General features: G+C 32.4%; 1 protein-coding gene across 1 annotated transcript; it reads right to left on the reverse strand.

Annotated features, from left to right (window-relative positions):
* Positions 1-11,418: 11,418 nt before the first annotated feature.
* LOC139526945 (follistatin-like) lies at positions 11,419-17,520 on the reverse strand. The gene is made up of 4 exons (XM_071322128.1): positions 17,372-17,520; positions 14,641-14,758; positions 13,484-13,744; positions 11,419-11,947 (listed from the first exon to the last, which is right to left on the reverse strand). Exons 1-4 carry the CDS (start codon positions 17,412-17,414, stop codon positions 11,881-11,883), a joined length of 489 nt encoding a protein of 162 aa, XP_071178229.1. The 5' UTR covers positions 17,415-17,520; the 3' UTR covers positions 11,419-11,880.
* Between the last annotated feature and the right edge of the window lie 1,233 nt (positions 17,521-18,753).

An 18,753-nucleotide genomic window follows, 5' to 3' on the forward strand; every position in this document is an offset into this window, starting at 1 on the left:
ACAGTTTGGGATTGTTTCTTATGACGTTGTAAGCTGGGTATGCATATTCTGCAGGGTAACATAAACGGACAGACAGACAGGAATTTGGTGCTTAGTAACATTGTAGTCCCTCATCTTGATAATCATCCACTTGAGTCAACATGGTCAATGCCCGTGTACATATACGACAACTCTAGATCACACAGGTCAAGGATTGTAACCGAGTCCAAAGAGGAAGAAGCCATCGACACTATCTTTCGGCCTTCCATGTCTCCATACATTAACCCTATTGAACATGTGTTATGCCAATGGCAGAAATCTCAATCGCAGAGATCTACCTTTACAAATTCTAAGGGATTTTAGAGTGGCAATTGTTGATGAATGGAATAGATTTATTCAACCAAAGTTCAGAAGGCTTGAACAGAGTATGAGACGCCGTGCTATTGCACTGTACCGGAAGAGAGAATCTTATTCATGCTATTGACTCAAAAATTGACATTAAAGACAAACATACCAAAGAGTATTTGTAGAAAATTTGAATGATATTGAGTGAATAATTGTTGTTAAAGCACAGTAAAACTTAAATTCTGTTTCTGATTTGTGTAATTGACACTATTTTTATGAACGAAAAAAATAAATGCATAGAACCTTTATAAGTGATCAGAATTAAATTCGTGGTTTGTTTATGGCATATGTTAGCAAAATTGCTACATGAATGTTTTCTCTTTTTCAAAGAATAATTGTTTTTTTGACATTGAAAGAATTGGATGCAATAACAATAGGTGGTATTCACTTTTGGCGGACTGTATTTTTTCTTTGTTACAATATTCAGGTCTGTATTTTCATTCTTGGTGTTAAAGATGGGGTATGTGTTTTGTTTTGCAAGCAATTTATAAATTTGTGGAAAAAAAAACATCTTTATGTGTTCAGTTTTTAACGAAACATGATGTATAGATATATTTATTTATTTTTATCAGTTACACAGCCACTTTTGCATAGGTACTATTTCTGTACTAAACATATGTAGTACTGGAAATTTACTTTTGATATAAATACTATTTCTTTACTTTAAAATTATTGCAATATTTAGGTACTTGTATTTTAGAGTACTTGATTTGTACTAAATATTTTGATACAGAAATAATACAATATCCATGTTTGAAAATCATAATTTTAAGAGATTTGAAATAGAAAAATTTTCAATATGCTGAAAATATAACGGTAGTAACCAAAAATCTGTAGTTCCTAAATTTCAAGTACAAATTAAGTACTGTAAAATACAGGTACCTAAATATTACAATAATTTTAAAGTAACAAAATAGTACTGAATATTAAAAGTAGATTTCCAGTACTACAGATTTTTAGTACAGAAATAGTACCTATGCAAAAGTAGCTGTGTAGCTGTGTCAAATTTTTAGATGCGAAACATTAACGAATTTGCCACCAGATGCATTGTGGTTTGTATTAAGCAAAAGTTAAGATCTGTAGATAAGACATTCGGGATTAATTCCTTTTTTCTAAGCTTAAGAAAATTTATTATTCACGTATTTATTTGCTTTGCGTGTATGATTATTTCTTATTTTTGTATGAGTCTCACAGGATATATTAGAAGGGATCTTACTGTTAGTTCTCATGCATTAAAATAATTGTCCCTTTTTGACAGACAATACATTTGATATCACTTGCATGATATATTTCACTTCTGTTTTAAAACTAACTTTTTAAAAAATGTAGTTAAACATATGCCAGATTTTTGCCTATAAACCTCAAAAGGAGTAGAAAGCGTATGGTCCTTTTTTAACAGGCAGTATAGCTGAGAACAAGGGACTCTCGATTTATTTCCATAAATATATATATAAATAGATTTTTAATTGTATATGTTTTATGAATATGTTTTCCTATGGTTTTGTTTTTAAAATGTCTTTTGTGTATGTTTGCATTTATTTAATTTGTCACACACTTAATGTTTAGAGTTTATATGACATAAATATTTGAATTTGAACTTCAAACACCTTGTAAGGTTTATATTTTGATAAGGGTATGTGTAATTGTGCCGTTTATTGTCACAATTGACGCTTATTAAGAAGTTGTTAATTCTATTTTAGGTGATGCAATGGTGGATGTCGATAAGGACAGTCTTAGCGGTATGATGTTTAGTACATGGGATCGTGATAATGACAAAAGCCATCTTCACTGTTCATATCGGAAGAGAAGCGCCTGGTGGTTTAATGACTGTTCACTTGCTAACATCAACGGACTTTATACTGGACATGTTTACCTTGCTCCGGATCGGACTGTACATTGGAAAACATGGCAGCTAAATAATGCATTGAAAAAGACTGAAATGAAAATTAAACCAATATAAATAGTTGGCATGTATACGTAAAATGTTCCACTGTAAAACTTGTTGTCTTGTATACGTACAAGGTTCCACTGTAAAACTTGATGTCTTAGGCGTAAACAACACTTTTGTCAATAGATATCTAACTTTGTTGCATTTGGTTTTAAATATAGGATATTGATTTAATCATGTTAATAGTAATTTTGACCAGAATCTAACTGCAATATCTGTTGTATTGTTTGAACTTACACACCATCGTCAATATACGTTGTGTTATTTTTATGTATAGTTTCAATGCATTTGTTTTGTTCGTCATTAAAATATGTTTTTAATTTTGTGTTTGTGAAATGTCAAAAACTATCGGGTCGATGACGAGCAAGGTAGACTATCCCGAACATTCTTGTCGATTGAGTCAGACCAGTCTCCCGATCACGTAATTTGTCTTGATCGGGCTTGATCGAGTTGATATGATCGGCAGTGTGAACCTAGCTTTAAGTGAAGCTGAACAAAGAGAAATCAATATTACTATTTTGAACTCATTGATGCTTTTGATATTTATTTATAAACATATACACTTGGCACGATCAAGATGGTGTATAAACCTGTTTTATCAGGTATTAATTCAGCTATCTCAGAACTGGGTAAATTCGTAAATAAAAATGTAGGCAAATTTGGAAAAGTTGAAGACATTGGAACTGAGAAATCTGAGTATAATGTCAGTGGATGTATATTAAAGGTGGAAAAGGATCAGGAAGTAGCAGTGATGACGATGATGTAGGTAAACATGGTAAAGTATTATTACATGTATTAACCACATCGTTGTCAATATATAATGGAATGTGATGCGATTTTCATACATGTGAGAGGTTTAGCTAACTATAAAAACCCGGTTTGGTCCATCATTTTCGACATAAGAACATGCTTGTACCATGTCAGGAAAATCACAGTTGTTATAAAGTTAGCACCATTGCTTTGAAAAGGCAATGCTCATCTTTTGTCCACTTATAGAGGCTATTTCTCTTTGCAAACACATCTTTAACAGCTAATCAAATAATCAAGTTATAAATCAGACTCATCTGCTGAGCTTGAATGAAAGACTTAAAAAGCAAGAACTATGTCCAGTGCACGATGTTTCGTCGATATTGTCAACATCGCAATGTCAACTTTATAGTGTCGTTATTGTGTTTACATTGTATCCTATCAATATGTTCTATACCTTTCTGTTTACATCGTTCACATCACAAACATCGCAATGTTTACAATATCGTGTTAACATCGTGTTTATATTGTGTATGTAGAGTCTATACCTTTCTGTTTACATCTCTCACATTGTATACATCGCAATGTTAACAATATCGTGTCAACAACGTGTTTATATTGTGTATGTAGAGTCTATACCTTTCTGTTTACATCTCTCACATCGTATACATCGCGATGTTGACAATATCGTGTCAACCTCGTGTTTATATTGTATATATATAGTCTATACCTTTCTGTTTACATTGTTCACATCGTATGCATCGCGATGTTGACAATATCGTGTCGACATCGTGTTTATATTGTATATATAGAGTCTATACTTTTCTGTGTAAATCGTTCACATCGTCTACATCGCGATGTTGACAATATCGTTTCAACATCGTGTTAAGATTGTATATATAGAGTCTACACCTTTCTGTTTACATCGTTCACATCGTATACATCGCAATGTTGACAACATTGTTTCAACATCGTGTTTATATTGTATGTATAGAGTCTATACCTTTATGTTTACATCGTTCACATCGTATACATCACGATGTTGACAATATCGTGTCAACATCGTGTTTATATTGTATATATACATATAAGGTCTATACCTTTCTGTTTACATCGTACACATCGTATACATCGTGATGTTGACAATATTGTGTCAACATCGTGTTTATATTATATATATAGAGTCTATACCTTCATGTTTACATCGTTCACATCGTATACATCGCAATGTTTACAATATCGTGTCAACATCGTGTTTATATTGTATATATAGAGTCTATACCTTTCTGTTTACATCGTTCACATCGTATACATCGCGATGTTGACAATATCGTGTCAACCTCGTGTTTATATTGTATATATAAAGTCTATACCTTTCTGATTACATTGTTCACATCTTATACATCGCGATGTTAACAATATCGTGTCAACATCGTGTTTATATTATATATATAGAGTCTATACTTTTCTGTTTACATCGTTTACATCGTCTACATTGCGATGTTGACAATATCGTGTCAACATCGTGTTAAGATTGTATATATAGAGTCTATACCTTTCTGTTTACATCGTTCACATCGTATACATCGGGATGTTAACAACAATGTTTCAACATCGTGTTTATATTGTATATATACATATAAAGTCTATACCTTTCTGTTTACATCGTATACATCGCGATGTTGGCAATATTGTGTCAACATCGTGTTTATATTATATATATAGAGTCTATACCTTTATGTTTAAATCGTTCACATCGTATACATCCCTATGTTGACAATATTGTGTCAACGTCGTGTTCATATTGTATATATAGAGTCTATACCTTTATGTTTACATCGTTCACATCGTATACATCGCGATGTTGACAATATCGTGTCAACATCGTGTTTATATTGTATATATATTTAGACAATATACGTATAGTGTCTTGAAATATGAAATTTATTTGTATGAGGCTTAGAAACGGGGGAAATGCGAGCATTTTACCGTTTCGTGCCAAATACAAATAAATTTCATATTTCAAGACACTATACGTATATTGTCTTTATACTGAAATTGGAAAAAAAAAATTTAAAAAAAATAAAAATATGTAACAAATTGTTGTTAAAAAAAAGTGTTTGGAATTTCCCTCATGGGGGTACCATTTTGGGGTTTTCCCTATGAGCGTAGTCCTGATGGTAAGACATTGACATTTTAAGGAATTAGAAAGGGAAAATGAACTTAATTAATAACATTTAATTAAGCATGGTATATGAATTACCAATTTGAAGACATAAGTTTAAATTCATAAAAGTTTGACCATTGTTACTACACGTTGTCATGGTTGTGACGTGACGTTGTTGATGAAATACAGTAGTTCTGGTAAGTAGGCGGGGCTTATAGGTTAGTTGGGGTCATTGACGTATAAAGCTAACGTTTATACGTATAGCTTTATCTGTGTAGTAAATTAGCTGATTGCAGTATAAATATATATATAAAGTCTATACCTTTCTGTTTACATCGTTCACATCGTATACATCGCGATGTTGACAATATTGTGTCAACATCGTGTTTATATTGTATATATAGAGTCTATACCTCTCTGTTTACATCGATCACATCGTATACATCGCGATGTTGACAATATAGTGTCAACATCTTGTTGTTGTTGTATATACATTTTTTTTTTTTGTTATTTTTTTTTAAATAAGTTAAGTAGTTAGTTATATAGTTTAAATTGTTTTCCATTTGTCATGTCGGCGTCTTTTATTGTTAACTATGCGATATAAACTTTGCTCAATGTTAAAGGTCATACGGTTATCTATAGATGTGCCATTTAGTATGTATGTACTGGAAGTTTGACTTATTTGCAATCATACCACCTCTCCTTTTTATATATACCTTTCTGTTTAAATTGTTCACATAGCAATGTAACAATATTGTGTCAAAATCGTGTTTATATCTTATATTGAGTCTATGGTACGTATATACACGCTAAACTAACTGCATTTGTTTGCACCTGTCCTTATTCAGGAATCGGTTGTTCAGTAGTTGTCGTTTGTTGAATTGTTTATACGTGTTTCTGGTTTCTCGTTTTTTTACATGTATTAGACCGTTATTTTTCCTGTTTAAATAGTTTTACACTAGTGTTTTTTTTGTGCCTTTCATAGATACTTGATAAAAACCAAAAGTCCGTGTTTATGACAATACTTTGACCAATAGTGGTTTACTTATAAAACGTGTAACTCAAATAAACAGTTGTCTCAATTGAACTTATACTGCATCTTCTTATATGTATACATCACTGTGTTAACGATGTCAACGATGTAAACAATATATAAGAGTTCAAACAATGTTAACGAAGTTGACACGATATCGGTTTAACATTGTGTACATCGCGATGTTAACGATGTCAACGATGTAGATAATATATAAGAGTTCAAACAATGTCAACGATGTTGAAACAACATCGTGTTAACATTGTAAACATCGCGATGTTAACGATGTCAAAGATGTCAACAATATATAAAAGTTCAAACAATGTCAACGATGTTGTCACGACATCGTGTTTACATTGTATACATCGCAATGATAACGATGTCAACGATGTAAACAATAAATGAGGGTTTAAACAATGTAAACGATGTTGACACGACATCGTGTTAACATTGTAAACATCGCAATGCTAACGATGTCAACAATGTAAACAATATATAAGGGTTCAAACAATGTAAACGATGTTGACACAACATCGTTTTAACATTGTATACATCGCGATGTCAACGATGTAAACATTATATAAGGGTTCAAACAATGTAAACAATGTTGACACGATAGAGTGTTACCATTGTAGCTATCGCAATGTCGACAATATTGAATAAACATCCTGCACTGGACATGTCGATATTGTCAACATCGCAATGTCAACTTTATAGTGACATTATCGTCCATGTTATTAGAATCGACACGTTCTAAAATTGTCAATGTTATATTGTGGTACCATGGCTTTCAATGAATTGATTTCGAAATATAAAAGAAAGTATTATGCCCTTTATATTTTTTTTTGTGTTTTGGTTTTATGGCAAAACACAAGAAACGCTCAATGCAAAATATTGAACAGCCTTTAATTATTAGACTGTCGTTGTGTTGACTTGAGTTATCATTGATATGTTCATAATTATAAATTAACTGTTAACAAAACTTTGAATTTTTGAAATACTTAGGCTTTTCTTCCTCAGGAATAGATTACCTTAGCTGTATTAGGCAAAACTTTTAGGAATTTTTGGTCCTCATTACTCTTCAACTACGTATTTTATTTGGCCTTTTTAAAAAAATAATTATTCGAGCGTCACTGATGAGTCTTTTGAAGACGAAATACGAGTCTGGCGTAAATATAATATTTCAATCCTGGTAGTTATGCAAGTTTATTTAAACGCTTTTTCACAATAATGCAAATGTATTTAGATATGAAAAAAAAACCAGCTTAAAATGAGTAGGATGCACTAAGTTTTCAAAAAGGTGTTTTCGTCAATGAAAAGTCTGTAGGTACCAAGAATAGATCAAATAGTCAATGAAAAGCAAACAAATTCAAGATACAAAAGAAATAAAAGTACAAACACCAATCAACTTAGACTTACACATTAAAAAACTACTAAAAATTGAGCAACCAAAAAATACCAAAATAATGGACATCATAGGTGTTCTAATAGGGTATTTAGTTTTGGCATACTTAGTGGAATTAATCTCTTTAATAATTGCAATCAGACACATGGCAGTGAAAAGTACACGCCACTTAGGCTACGACCAATGGAACATATTCATGGTCACTTAATCAACAAAAATTCTATAAACCGTACCGGTCGACCAGTTCTGGTGTTAAAATAGTTTGGAGGGATAACTACAATTTTCGCACCATGTTGTCGTTCACATATGATGAAGACATAACTCTATCCTTAGTTCCCTCCGTTCCAAAAACAAAATATTTGCACCAACATTTGATATTCCTTTAAATATTAGGTCGGAATAGTTCGTTCATTCTGTCTTAAGGTTGTTTTATTGGGCAAATATGTCAATATTTAGGAATTTTTGGTCCTCAATGCTCTTCGACTACGTATTTTATTTGGTCTTTTTAACATTTTGTGGTTCGAGCATCACTGATGAGTCTTTTTTTAGACGAAACGCACGTCTGGCGTTAATATAATATTTCAATCCTAGTATCTATGCTGAGTTTATTTAAACGCGTATTCACAATAATGCAAATGTATTTAGATATGAAAAAACAGCTTAAAATGACTAGGATACACTAAATTTTCAAAAAGGTGTTTTTGTCAATGGAAGTCTGTAGGTACTAAGAATAAATCAAAGAGTCAAAGAAAAGTGAACAAATTCAAGATATAAAAGAAAGAAAAGTACTTAGACCCACATATTCAAAAACCACTAAAAACTAAGAAAACCAAAAATTATCAAAATAATGGACATCATAGGTGTTCTAACAGGGTACTCAGTTTCGGCATACTTAGCGAAATTCATCTCTTTAATAATTGCAAACAGACACATAGCAGTGAAAAGTGCACGCCACTTCGGCTACGACCAATGGAACATAGTCATGGTCACTTAATAAACAAACATTCTATAAACCGTACCGGTCGACCAGTTCTGGTGTTGAAATAGTTTGGAGGGATACTACAATTTTCGCACCATGTTGTCGTTCACATATGATGAAGACATAACTCTATCCTTAGTTCCCTCCGTTCCAAAAACAAAATATTTGCACCAACTTTTAATATTCCTTTAAATATTAGGTCGGAATAGTTCGTTCATTCTGTCTTAAGGTTGTTTTATTGGGCAAATATGTCAATATTTAGGAATTTTTGGTCCTCAATGCTCTTCGACTACGTATTTTATTTGGTCTTTTTAACATTTTGTGGTTCGAGCATCACTGATGAGTCTTTTTATAGACGAAACGCACGTCTGGCGTTTATATAATATTTCAATCCTAGTATCTATGCTGAGTTTATTTAAACGCGTATTCACAATAATGCAAATGTATTTAGATATGGAAAAACAGCTTAAAATGACTAGGATACACTAAGTTTTCAAAAAGGTGTTTTTGTCAATGAAAAGTCTGTAGGTACTAAGAATAAATCAAATAGTCAAAGAAAAGTGAACAAATTCAAGATATAAAAGAAAAAAAAGTACTTAGACCCACATATTCAAAAACCTCTAAAAACTAAGAAAACCAAAAATTATCAAAATAATAGATATCATAGGTGTTCTAACAGGGTATTCAGTTTCGGCATACTTAGTGAAATTCATCTCTTTAATAATTGCAAGCAGACACATAGCAGTGAAAAGTACACGCCACTTAGGCTACGACCAATGGAACATATTCATGGTCACTTAATCAACAAACATTCTATAAACCGTACCGGTCGACCAGTTCTGGTGTTAAAATAGTTTGGAGGGATAACTACAATTTTCGCACCATGTTGTCGTTCACATATGATGAAGACATAACTCTATCCTTAGTTCCTTCCGTTCCAAAAACAAAATATTTGCACCAACTTTTAATATTCCTTTAAATATTAGGTCGGAATAGTTCGTTCATTCGGTCTTAAGGTTGTTTGATTGGGCAAATATGTCAAATGATTGTTTATTATATTTTTTTTTACAGTTGTTATATATCATGTCCTGTTGAACTTTTCGTTACATATTGATAAATGTCTCAATGGTAATCAAATCTCATCTTTTCATTCTAACTGTTATGCCTGTATCATATGTATTGAGTCCTGTGTTCACTGATTTGAAAGTAAATAACAAAAATGAGTAAAAATTGACGAATTCCAGATGTAAAACAAAATAATCTAAATTTTGTGTGTGATCGCACGAGGTTTTTGTGGGACTCGTATTGTTCAGTCGTTAGTTTTCTATGATGTATTTTGCTGTTTGTCTTTTCGTTGTGGGCAATTGATCATGATTGTCTTGGGGAAAACCCGTTTGGCACCAAAACAGGTGTCAATTGTACTGCACAAGATGCGCATTTTGATAATAGGTGTATCTTCAGCAGAGTATGAGGCCAAACAGTTTGAAAATATTTATGAACTGAATGCTTCTTTTTGTAAATATATTGGTGTGTAAAAGGGTTGACTGATGAACATTTTGTTAGTGCACTTCCTATTAAACATATGCGCACGGTCATCGCTTTTACACACCAATAAATCAAAACTTAATGTACATTAAAGAGCTGATAAAATAAGACCTGACGTATACTAAAATCCCGACAATTAGTCATAGCTTTGCATATAACGGGTGTTCTCAACTATTTCGAATTGACTCACAATTTTCTGACGAAAGATTTTAGTCAAATAATACTCATATGTGTGTGCCTGTACCTATGTAATGGCAAGATTATATTCAAAAGTCCTCATAACTTCTACTTTTATAAATGTTCATCAAATGAGATTTAAATTGCTGTATAAAAAAAGTAAAATCACAAAAATACCGAACTCTGAGGAAAAAATCAAAACGGGAAGCCTCTTATTAAATGGTAAAATTAAAAGCCTAAATTCTTCAAACGAAATGATAACAACTGTCATATACCTGACTTGGTATCGGCTTGTTCTTATGTAGAAAATGGTGGATTAAACTTGGTGTTATAGCTAGCTTAACCTCTCACTTGTATGACGTAAAGACGTAGTCTGAATGAGGAACTATAACTCACTCAATGATTCATAGTACATTCCACTATTAATATCAATAAAGTAAGTTTTCATTCATGATTATGATTTTTGGGAAGTTTCATTATATAGCCATTCAATAATGCACGATACCTAATTGGCAAAATATCAAACCAAATTAGAGTTTTGTTCCTAATTTCATGGTCCATTGAACAAAGAAATGCTAGAGCGAGTGGGACATCTGTGTACTATTGACACATTCTTGATTTTTTATGTGTTATGTTGTATTTTACTGAGATCGTTTATCAAATTGTGATTGTATCATGTAAATTATCTTATTATTCAATACATAACGAGCAAATTAATCCTCATCTGTGTATTTCTATACACATCGAGCAAATTACCCACACTAGTGTTTTTCAATAAAAAGCAGCGAGTAAATTAATTCACATCCGTGTTATGCAATACACATCGTTAACACATGACATGCATTAGTAAATGATCTTTGTTCATATTGTGCTATAATCTTGATAATGCACATCAAAGGTGTGCATTTAATATCATATATTTACTGCACAGTTCAAAAGCATTCTTGTATTTAGGGGGCGGACTCTGGATTTTGAAAGGAGTGTAATTGCATAAGTTTAAAAAAACATCACCGAGTGTAGCGAGACTAAAAACAATTTTTGACGATTTTATATGCTAAAAAGTAAAATCACAAAAATACTGAACTCAGAGTATGATATGTTTTCCAATCAAAGGGTAGGATATAACATCTTTTATAATATTTTTTGTACTATATATATATATATGAAAATCTGAAATCAAACTTCGTCCTTGGTCAATATAATCTGAACAGGTCCATGTATACATATAACGTATTGACCTCGTCAAAAGTCCATAATTGATAAATATACATGTATATCTAGTAACAAATTTTTCACATAGCGTTACTGGCAACCGGCTTATTGTGCTATGTGTAAGTTTTGCTAAGTATCGAAGAACTCACTAATTTTGAGATGAAGAACAACAATCTAATTGCTCTGACAAGAACAGATAAGGATTTTGTGGCATTATATAACAATTCAAATTCTTTCTTTCCCGTATAAGAGATAATATGTGTCTCTTTTTTTTATGTCACGCTTAGCACTTTTCAAACTTGGCAATGGTTATTTCTCTGTGAGTACAACGATGTTTTTCGTATTCGCAACTGAAACGAAAAACAAATAAACATTATTTTATCATTACATATGTCAAAATATATCAAATACGTGATTTCATTTTGAATTGTATAATACTATGTTGCTGCTAATTCTTGTAAAATTGTTTTAATCTAGTGAAGTCCGTATCTGTATATGAATTTCAGGTTCTATACAGTAGTATAATAAGTCATTATATATTTTAATAAAGATACTCAAAAAGTAACATAACAAATATACCAAATTCCCAGGACACTTCACAACGGAAAGTCCGTAATCAAAAGTCAAAACACATCAAACGAATGGATAACAACTGTAATATTCCTGACTTGGTACAGGCATATTCTGATGTAGCAAATGGTGGATTACACCTGGTTTTAAAGCTAGCTTAACTATTCACTTGTATGATAGTCGCATAAAATGTCATTATAGTGACAACGATGTGTGAACAAAGTAAACAGACATCAGAGGAAAAAAAGTCAAAATTAAGGGTACAGAAGTCAAGAGTTTTTTTATCTTGATGTTTTTAACGTGTTTACATATGACTGCGGATGTGGGTAGGGTTCACAGAAGAGACAATAAAAGCCTAAAAGTACCATAAGGCGGGTTATTTTCGCAGGGTGTAAATTTTCGCTTATTTTCGAGGATAGAACAAAATCACAAAATCGCCAAAATAAATTCCGCCAATTTAAAAGTGCACATGTAAAGGTATTGATAATCATTTTGAATCCGCCAAAATAATAACCGCCAAAATATTTCGTATACCTTATTCAATGAAAATCGCGAAATTTTACACCCGCGAAATGAATCAGCTGTACGGTTATTATTGGAAAATAAGAGCAAACCAAAAATAGAGAACAGAGAGTAATGGAATACACAAGAAAAAAGAACAAGAATGTGTTTATATTTCACGGACGCCAAACTCGCACTATTATTTCTTCTATGTTCAGACTGTAAAAATGGGATAAAAACTCAAATTTTGCATTAAAATTGAACAAAATGTAATAGAGAATATGTGTATTAGGTTTTAAATTGACTGGACTCCAAGTGTTACTAGTTCATCAAAAACTATATTGGCCAAAAAACTTTAACCTCAAACAGGACACACAGATGGACAAACGGACAGAAGAACAGACGCAGAGACTAAAATACATAATGCCTCTATATGGGGCATAAAAACTGTGATAAAATTACAGATTTAGGTAATGAAACTGAAATAAACCATGTACAGAATGAAGAAATCATGAAATATAACAAATCTAACATTGACCTATAATGGTTTACTTTTATAAATTGTTATTTGGATGGAGAGTTGTCTCATTGGCACTCACACCACATCTTCCTATATCTATCTAATAGTAAAATGGTGTAATAGATAATTTTAAAGAATAAGTTCTTTTTATAACATGGAGAAAAATTCCCCAAAAAAATTGAAGAAAACAGAAATGAAGGCTTTCTATCAAGACTCTGGTGGCTAATTTAGGAACGTATCGCCAAATCTTTCTATGTCTTTCTGAAAATTTTAAAGAAGGTTGTTCAATACTTACGTGTTTGTGTATGTAACTCCATCGGAACCGCAAATGGTTTCAAGATCTGCATCACATGGGTGATGACTAAGTTCTAAGCAAAAGAAGTCAAATACAGCCTCAGGACCGGTTATGACTGGTCCAGTGCCTCCCCCTGTGCCAGTTCCGGTTCCGGTACCGGAAGTTGAACCAGATGGTGCCATAGTTGTAGTTGTGCTGCACGCCCCCTGGTATGCAACGTGGAGGTTTCTATCAGCACAGTGAGCTTTACCATAATCACACCTGAAAATAACCAACTTTTTTATTTCCAAATAATATCCATTGTGAAAACAAAAATTATGATTAGACATTTGGATTTTAACGCCACTTTCGTTGAGGCTTGAAATTGTTTTGTTTTAAACATTTTCGTAAAATTCAATTGTATTTCAATAGTAACGCAATCTTATGGGGCACAAGTTTATTACAACTTACAAACAGTCCTCTTTAATCATATACAATCAACATTATATGATTTCAGCAAAAAAAAATCAAATAAGAAAACTTTAGTTATATCATAAAACAAAGCAATGAGTCACACATTGATGCAACAGAAGAAATAAGACACACCAACAAACCACTGTGTAACATCACCACCGGATAGTGGAACCTCCAAAGCGATGGAAAAAATAATGTGAAATCGGGTAAGGTCAAATTACTTCCATTTTCATTATATACTACGTTTTACTGACAAGTAAAGTTTCGTGATCATAGCGATTCCTAATAATATAGCTATTATTTTAGGGCTAATTATATATGATCTTTGATTGGTTGTATCTCTTGAAATTGTCAAAAACGAATGCGGTGATACCTGCTCAACTAATCATGGGATGGGTTCAAACTTGCTAAAAACACATAAACTTAATATCATTCAACGATTCTTTTGACTTTTTCGTAGAACAAAGGTATATCAAATTTAAGCTTGTAAAACACTGTATTTCGCAAAAAGCTATTTTCTATATAGAAGTTCATGTAAATAAAGCGGATAACTGCACGGCGAAAAGCGGCAAACAGTTGTTAACTGTGCGGGGTTTAGAATAGACACTTTTTGCTATCATTGTTTGTTTGCTTCGGGTACCTATATCAGATGGTGATTCTACACAGTGAATACAAAAACACAAAACCACTAAATTTCAAAATACCTGTTTCTGTAGGTTACACCGTTGGTTCCACATTCTGGGTGGTCTCCATATTGATAACAATCAGATCTTTCAATGGCTCTACAGCTATATTGAGAGCTCCAACCTTGAGCCGTGCAAACTGAAAAAAACACCATGGCATAGTAAAATATTTATTCAATGATGTAGAACTGACGGTCGTGTGTTCCATCCCCAAACAGGTCAAATCAAAGACTTAAAAACTGATATCTGCTGCTTTTCCTCTAATCATGCGGCATTTAAGAGTGAGAGCAAAGACTGGTCGGCACGGAGTCAGAATAATGTGTCCGGGTAGAGTAACATGTCTTCCTGTGGTTTGTTACCTGTTGAGTGAGCACGTTAAACTTCCGGCTCAAGGTATCGGTCTAATTCAAAGCAGGGTTCACAATATATGATATAATATTTACATGTTCTTTTTCTGAATATGTTTTTATTTGTCACTGGACTTTAACCTTTTTGGTCATATAGCTCTTCGGTTATTGCGGTTCTTATACATTCTTGTCTTTCAAATGACAAACGACGGGCGGAAATAAATATATTATATTTAAATTCACATTTATCAAATAGGAAACAGGAAATGTATTGTTAACGCAATATAAGAAACAGAACACTTAATATTTAGTTTTCTAATTTTTGTGCTATTTTCACATTTCCTGACCGGTGTGAGAAAAATATTTCTCCTCACTAGTGAAAAATCTGTTCTCGGCAAATGATTAGACGAAATTTGATTATGACGTCTAAATGTTTTGTTTTCTTCTGAATTTTCCTATTGTGACGTCATGAAAAAAGGCGACCATGCCTGATGACGTCGCATATAAAAAACACAAGTTTTTGAAAATCTTTGAAAAAGAAGGATAAAAATCATTAGAGAAACAGATTCCTATACTATAACTCGTGTATTACGATATTTCTCCACTCTCGACAGTTAAATTTTATTATTTAAAGCCGAGCTCGGCAAGCCTCGCGCTTTAAATAATAAAATTTAACTGTCGAGAGTGGAGAAATATCGTAATACACTTGTTGCAGTGTAGGAATCTATATTTCTTCCTAGAAAATAAATTTGTTTCAAATGGGAAGTAGTTCAAAATTTTTAAATAAAGGGGCGTGGCTTCATTAACAGTATACGTTCTCAGACTAAATAAATCCAATATAGATCTGTGTGTCACAGTTGTCATTTGGGATGCGACTGTTATGTCTATTTGTCACATAGAGGGTAGACAGAACTTGCCCATTGACTCTGCCCCCCCCCTCCCAGTGGCAATTATCATATACATGAACAGGACAATAAACAGATTAACATCAGCCTTGCCCCTTGACTCTGCCTTCCCCCCAGTGGCAATTATCACATACATGTAAAGGACAATTCACATATTAACATCAGCCTTGCCCCTTTACTCTTCCCTCCAACCCCCCCCCCCCCCCCCCCCTCGGTGTCAATGATCACATCCAAGTGCAGGACAATAAACATATTAACATCAGCCTTGCCCCTTACGTCTGCGCCACCCCCCCCCCTTTTCCCCCCAAAACAATATATATTAAATTTTCATCCACATTAGTTTTTTATGTATGCATTTGTTGCAAATTATGTTATATGTTATAGGGTTATGCTTTTGGCTCATGTCGAAATATTGAATCGGCAAACAACTAACTTTCTTCAAGTTCAATGTCCTGAACATGCATGACATATTTGCCACTGGACGTTAAGTATTGTAACTTCAGCAGTCATTGATTATAGATCATATGATCTATACATAGTATATATAGTTATTCAGCATGTTAACGTTTGGTTAGGGAACAAATATTTAACTTCAAAAAGGGCAGGGGTATGGTTTTTAGTCTAAATATATTTTGTTTTTGTTTTTCGACGCTATCAATCTATTTATTTTTTTTTCAATTTAAGGTGGTACCCAACACTTTCACTAAAATTAATTTAGTTCGTTGAATTTTCATAAAATTTTAATAAAGTATTTACTTTTACCCTTTAACAAAAATATAAAAATTTCAAAAATTTTGAACCAACCGTTTTGTCAGAAAAATTACACTGGTTATATAGCGGTTTGACAAACACCAATTTTGATCATTGAGCAACTTAATATTCCGTTAACAACACAACGTTATTAAAACGTTTTGATTATTTTACAGAGTTATTTCCCTGTAGCGTTAGGTACCACCTTAACAATAAGGTATGGAGACAATCTGGAATTAGAATGCGTTTTAGTCATCTGCTTCAATGTGACTCATGTGATACATACACTGCTAGGATTCCAGAATAGTGATTTTGGGTTTATGGTAAACATTAGTTAACAGTAATTTAAAATTGTTGTAACTTATTCTTAAACTTTATTCATTAGCTAACATTTCTTAAAATAATAGATCATTTTCATATAACCTAGTTCTGACTCGGTATGATATAAGTTTTGACGTTATACAACAACAGAACTCAATCAGATTGAAATCGTTTAGATTTATAAAGTACCTAAAAATGCAATGTAAAAAAAGAACAAATAATCAAAATATTAAATATAAAAAAAACACTTGTTCACGACAATATTGCGCAATAGCACCAGACACCGACTGTACTGTATTTAAAGAGTTTAGGATTTTAAGGTCGAATTCATCTTTTTTAAAAGTCGTTAGGCATTAAATGTTCCACTGGTAGTCCTTAATTTCAAAACACTGAAATGCAACATTCTAATTAAAACTTCAGTATCCTTACCTGCAATGCATACAACAAAACAAGCTAATTGTGCCACCTTCATTCTGGAGAGTTTATTCCCTTTCTATGACTATAGACAATAGTAAGAATCACGAACTACGTAATGTCTTATATCTCGTCTTAGATCGTGACATTATTTGACAATTATCTTTGGGATTCACATGAATTAAGGTCACATATTATTAATATCAAGAAATGTTTTACCAAGATGTCATTGTATCATGATAGACGATTAAATGTGTTAAATGTCAATGAGATATTTTGGAAGAAATAACATATATGTCAAGGAATTCTCATGTTCTAATCTTTCACAAGGGGAACAAAATCTGTTTACCCTTCCGGCGCACATGAGATCACCTACAGTTTTTGGTTGGGTTCGTGTGTTGCTCAGCCTTTAGTTTTCTCTGATGTGGTTTGTATGCTGTTATTTGTCTTTTAACTGTTTTCATTGGGTTTTTTTATTTGCCATAGCATTGTCAGTTTGTTTTTTACTTATAAATTTGAATGTCCCCTTTAGGATTGATTTATATGACCAAGATACTCATCTTTTTATCATTATTTTATAACCTACATGTATGACGCATTATTAATTGAATTGACGTTAATTGCGCCCTTAGTTTCTACCTTTACTTTTTCATATCACTCTACTGTACTGAGAAAGGAAATTATCGGTTAGTAAGATGGTTCATTCAACCTATGCTAACATTTTGAAATTTAGGTATAAAATTGTAAAAAAATATGTTGGCATAGGTTGAATAAAATACAACAGATTTAGTGTTAGAAAAGCAAAAAATAATTAGAGGCCAATCAATTTACAAACAATTTAAAATTGGCGTTAAGTGTACACAGTCACATGACTATTTTTGTTACTTGTAATAGTAGTCAAAATAAAGGTAACTATGTGTTGCTGATCTCTTTTGTATTAGAAATTAGCATAATCAAACAATTGCTTATTGAAGGTTGCTTTAGGTCCAGTGGCAACTATTTCATGCATGTTCAGGATATATAGCATTATCATGTGAATATAATACTATATATGATGAAATTATTTGATGGTATTTAAAAAAAAATTGGAATCACATCATCAAATGCACAGAAATTATGAATATTAAAATCTTCTTCACATTGAAAAGTGTATTTGTTTTTACAGTTCCGTATTTATAGTATATCATTTTATTCTGGTACAATGTATCACCTAAGTTGAACAAAGGTAATCACCTTTAATAGTAATCTAACGCATATTTTAAGTTCACGCTATTGCAACAATCTTTACGACAATCATAAGTCAGGTTGTTGGATTTCCGGCCTGTCAAACTACTGTCCGTTTGAATATACAGAAAAACATATTAGTTTACATTACATTGCATTGTACATTTGTTGAG

The sequence above is a fragment of the Mytilus edulis genome, chromosome 6 (genome assembly GCF_963676685.1).
Source record: "Mytilus edulis chromosome 6, xbMytEdul2.2, whole genome shotgun sequence".
NCBI classification, from domain to species: domain Eukaryota; kingdom Metazoa; phylum Mollusca; class Bivalvia; order Mytilida; family Mytilidae; genus Mytilus; species Mytilus edulis.

What these genes read in the sequence shown, in the direction of transcription:
- LOC139526945 (XM_071322128.1), bottom strand. Translation starts at nt 17,414, where the DNA reads ATGAAGGTGGCACAATTAGCTTGTTTTGTTGTATGCATTGCAG. An exon ending in TTTTGTTGTATGCATTGCAG is followed by an intron (nt 14,759 to 17,371) that starts GTAAGGATACTG and finishes TGTTTTTTTCAG; the next exon opens with TTTGCACGGCTCAAGGTTGG. An exon ending in GGTGTAACCTACAGAAACAG is followed by an intron (nt 13,745 to 14,640) that starts GTATTTTGAAAT and finishes GGTTATTTTCAG; the next exon opens with GTGTGATTATGGTAAAGCTC.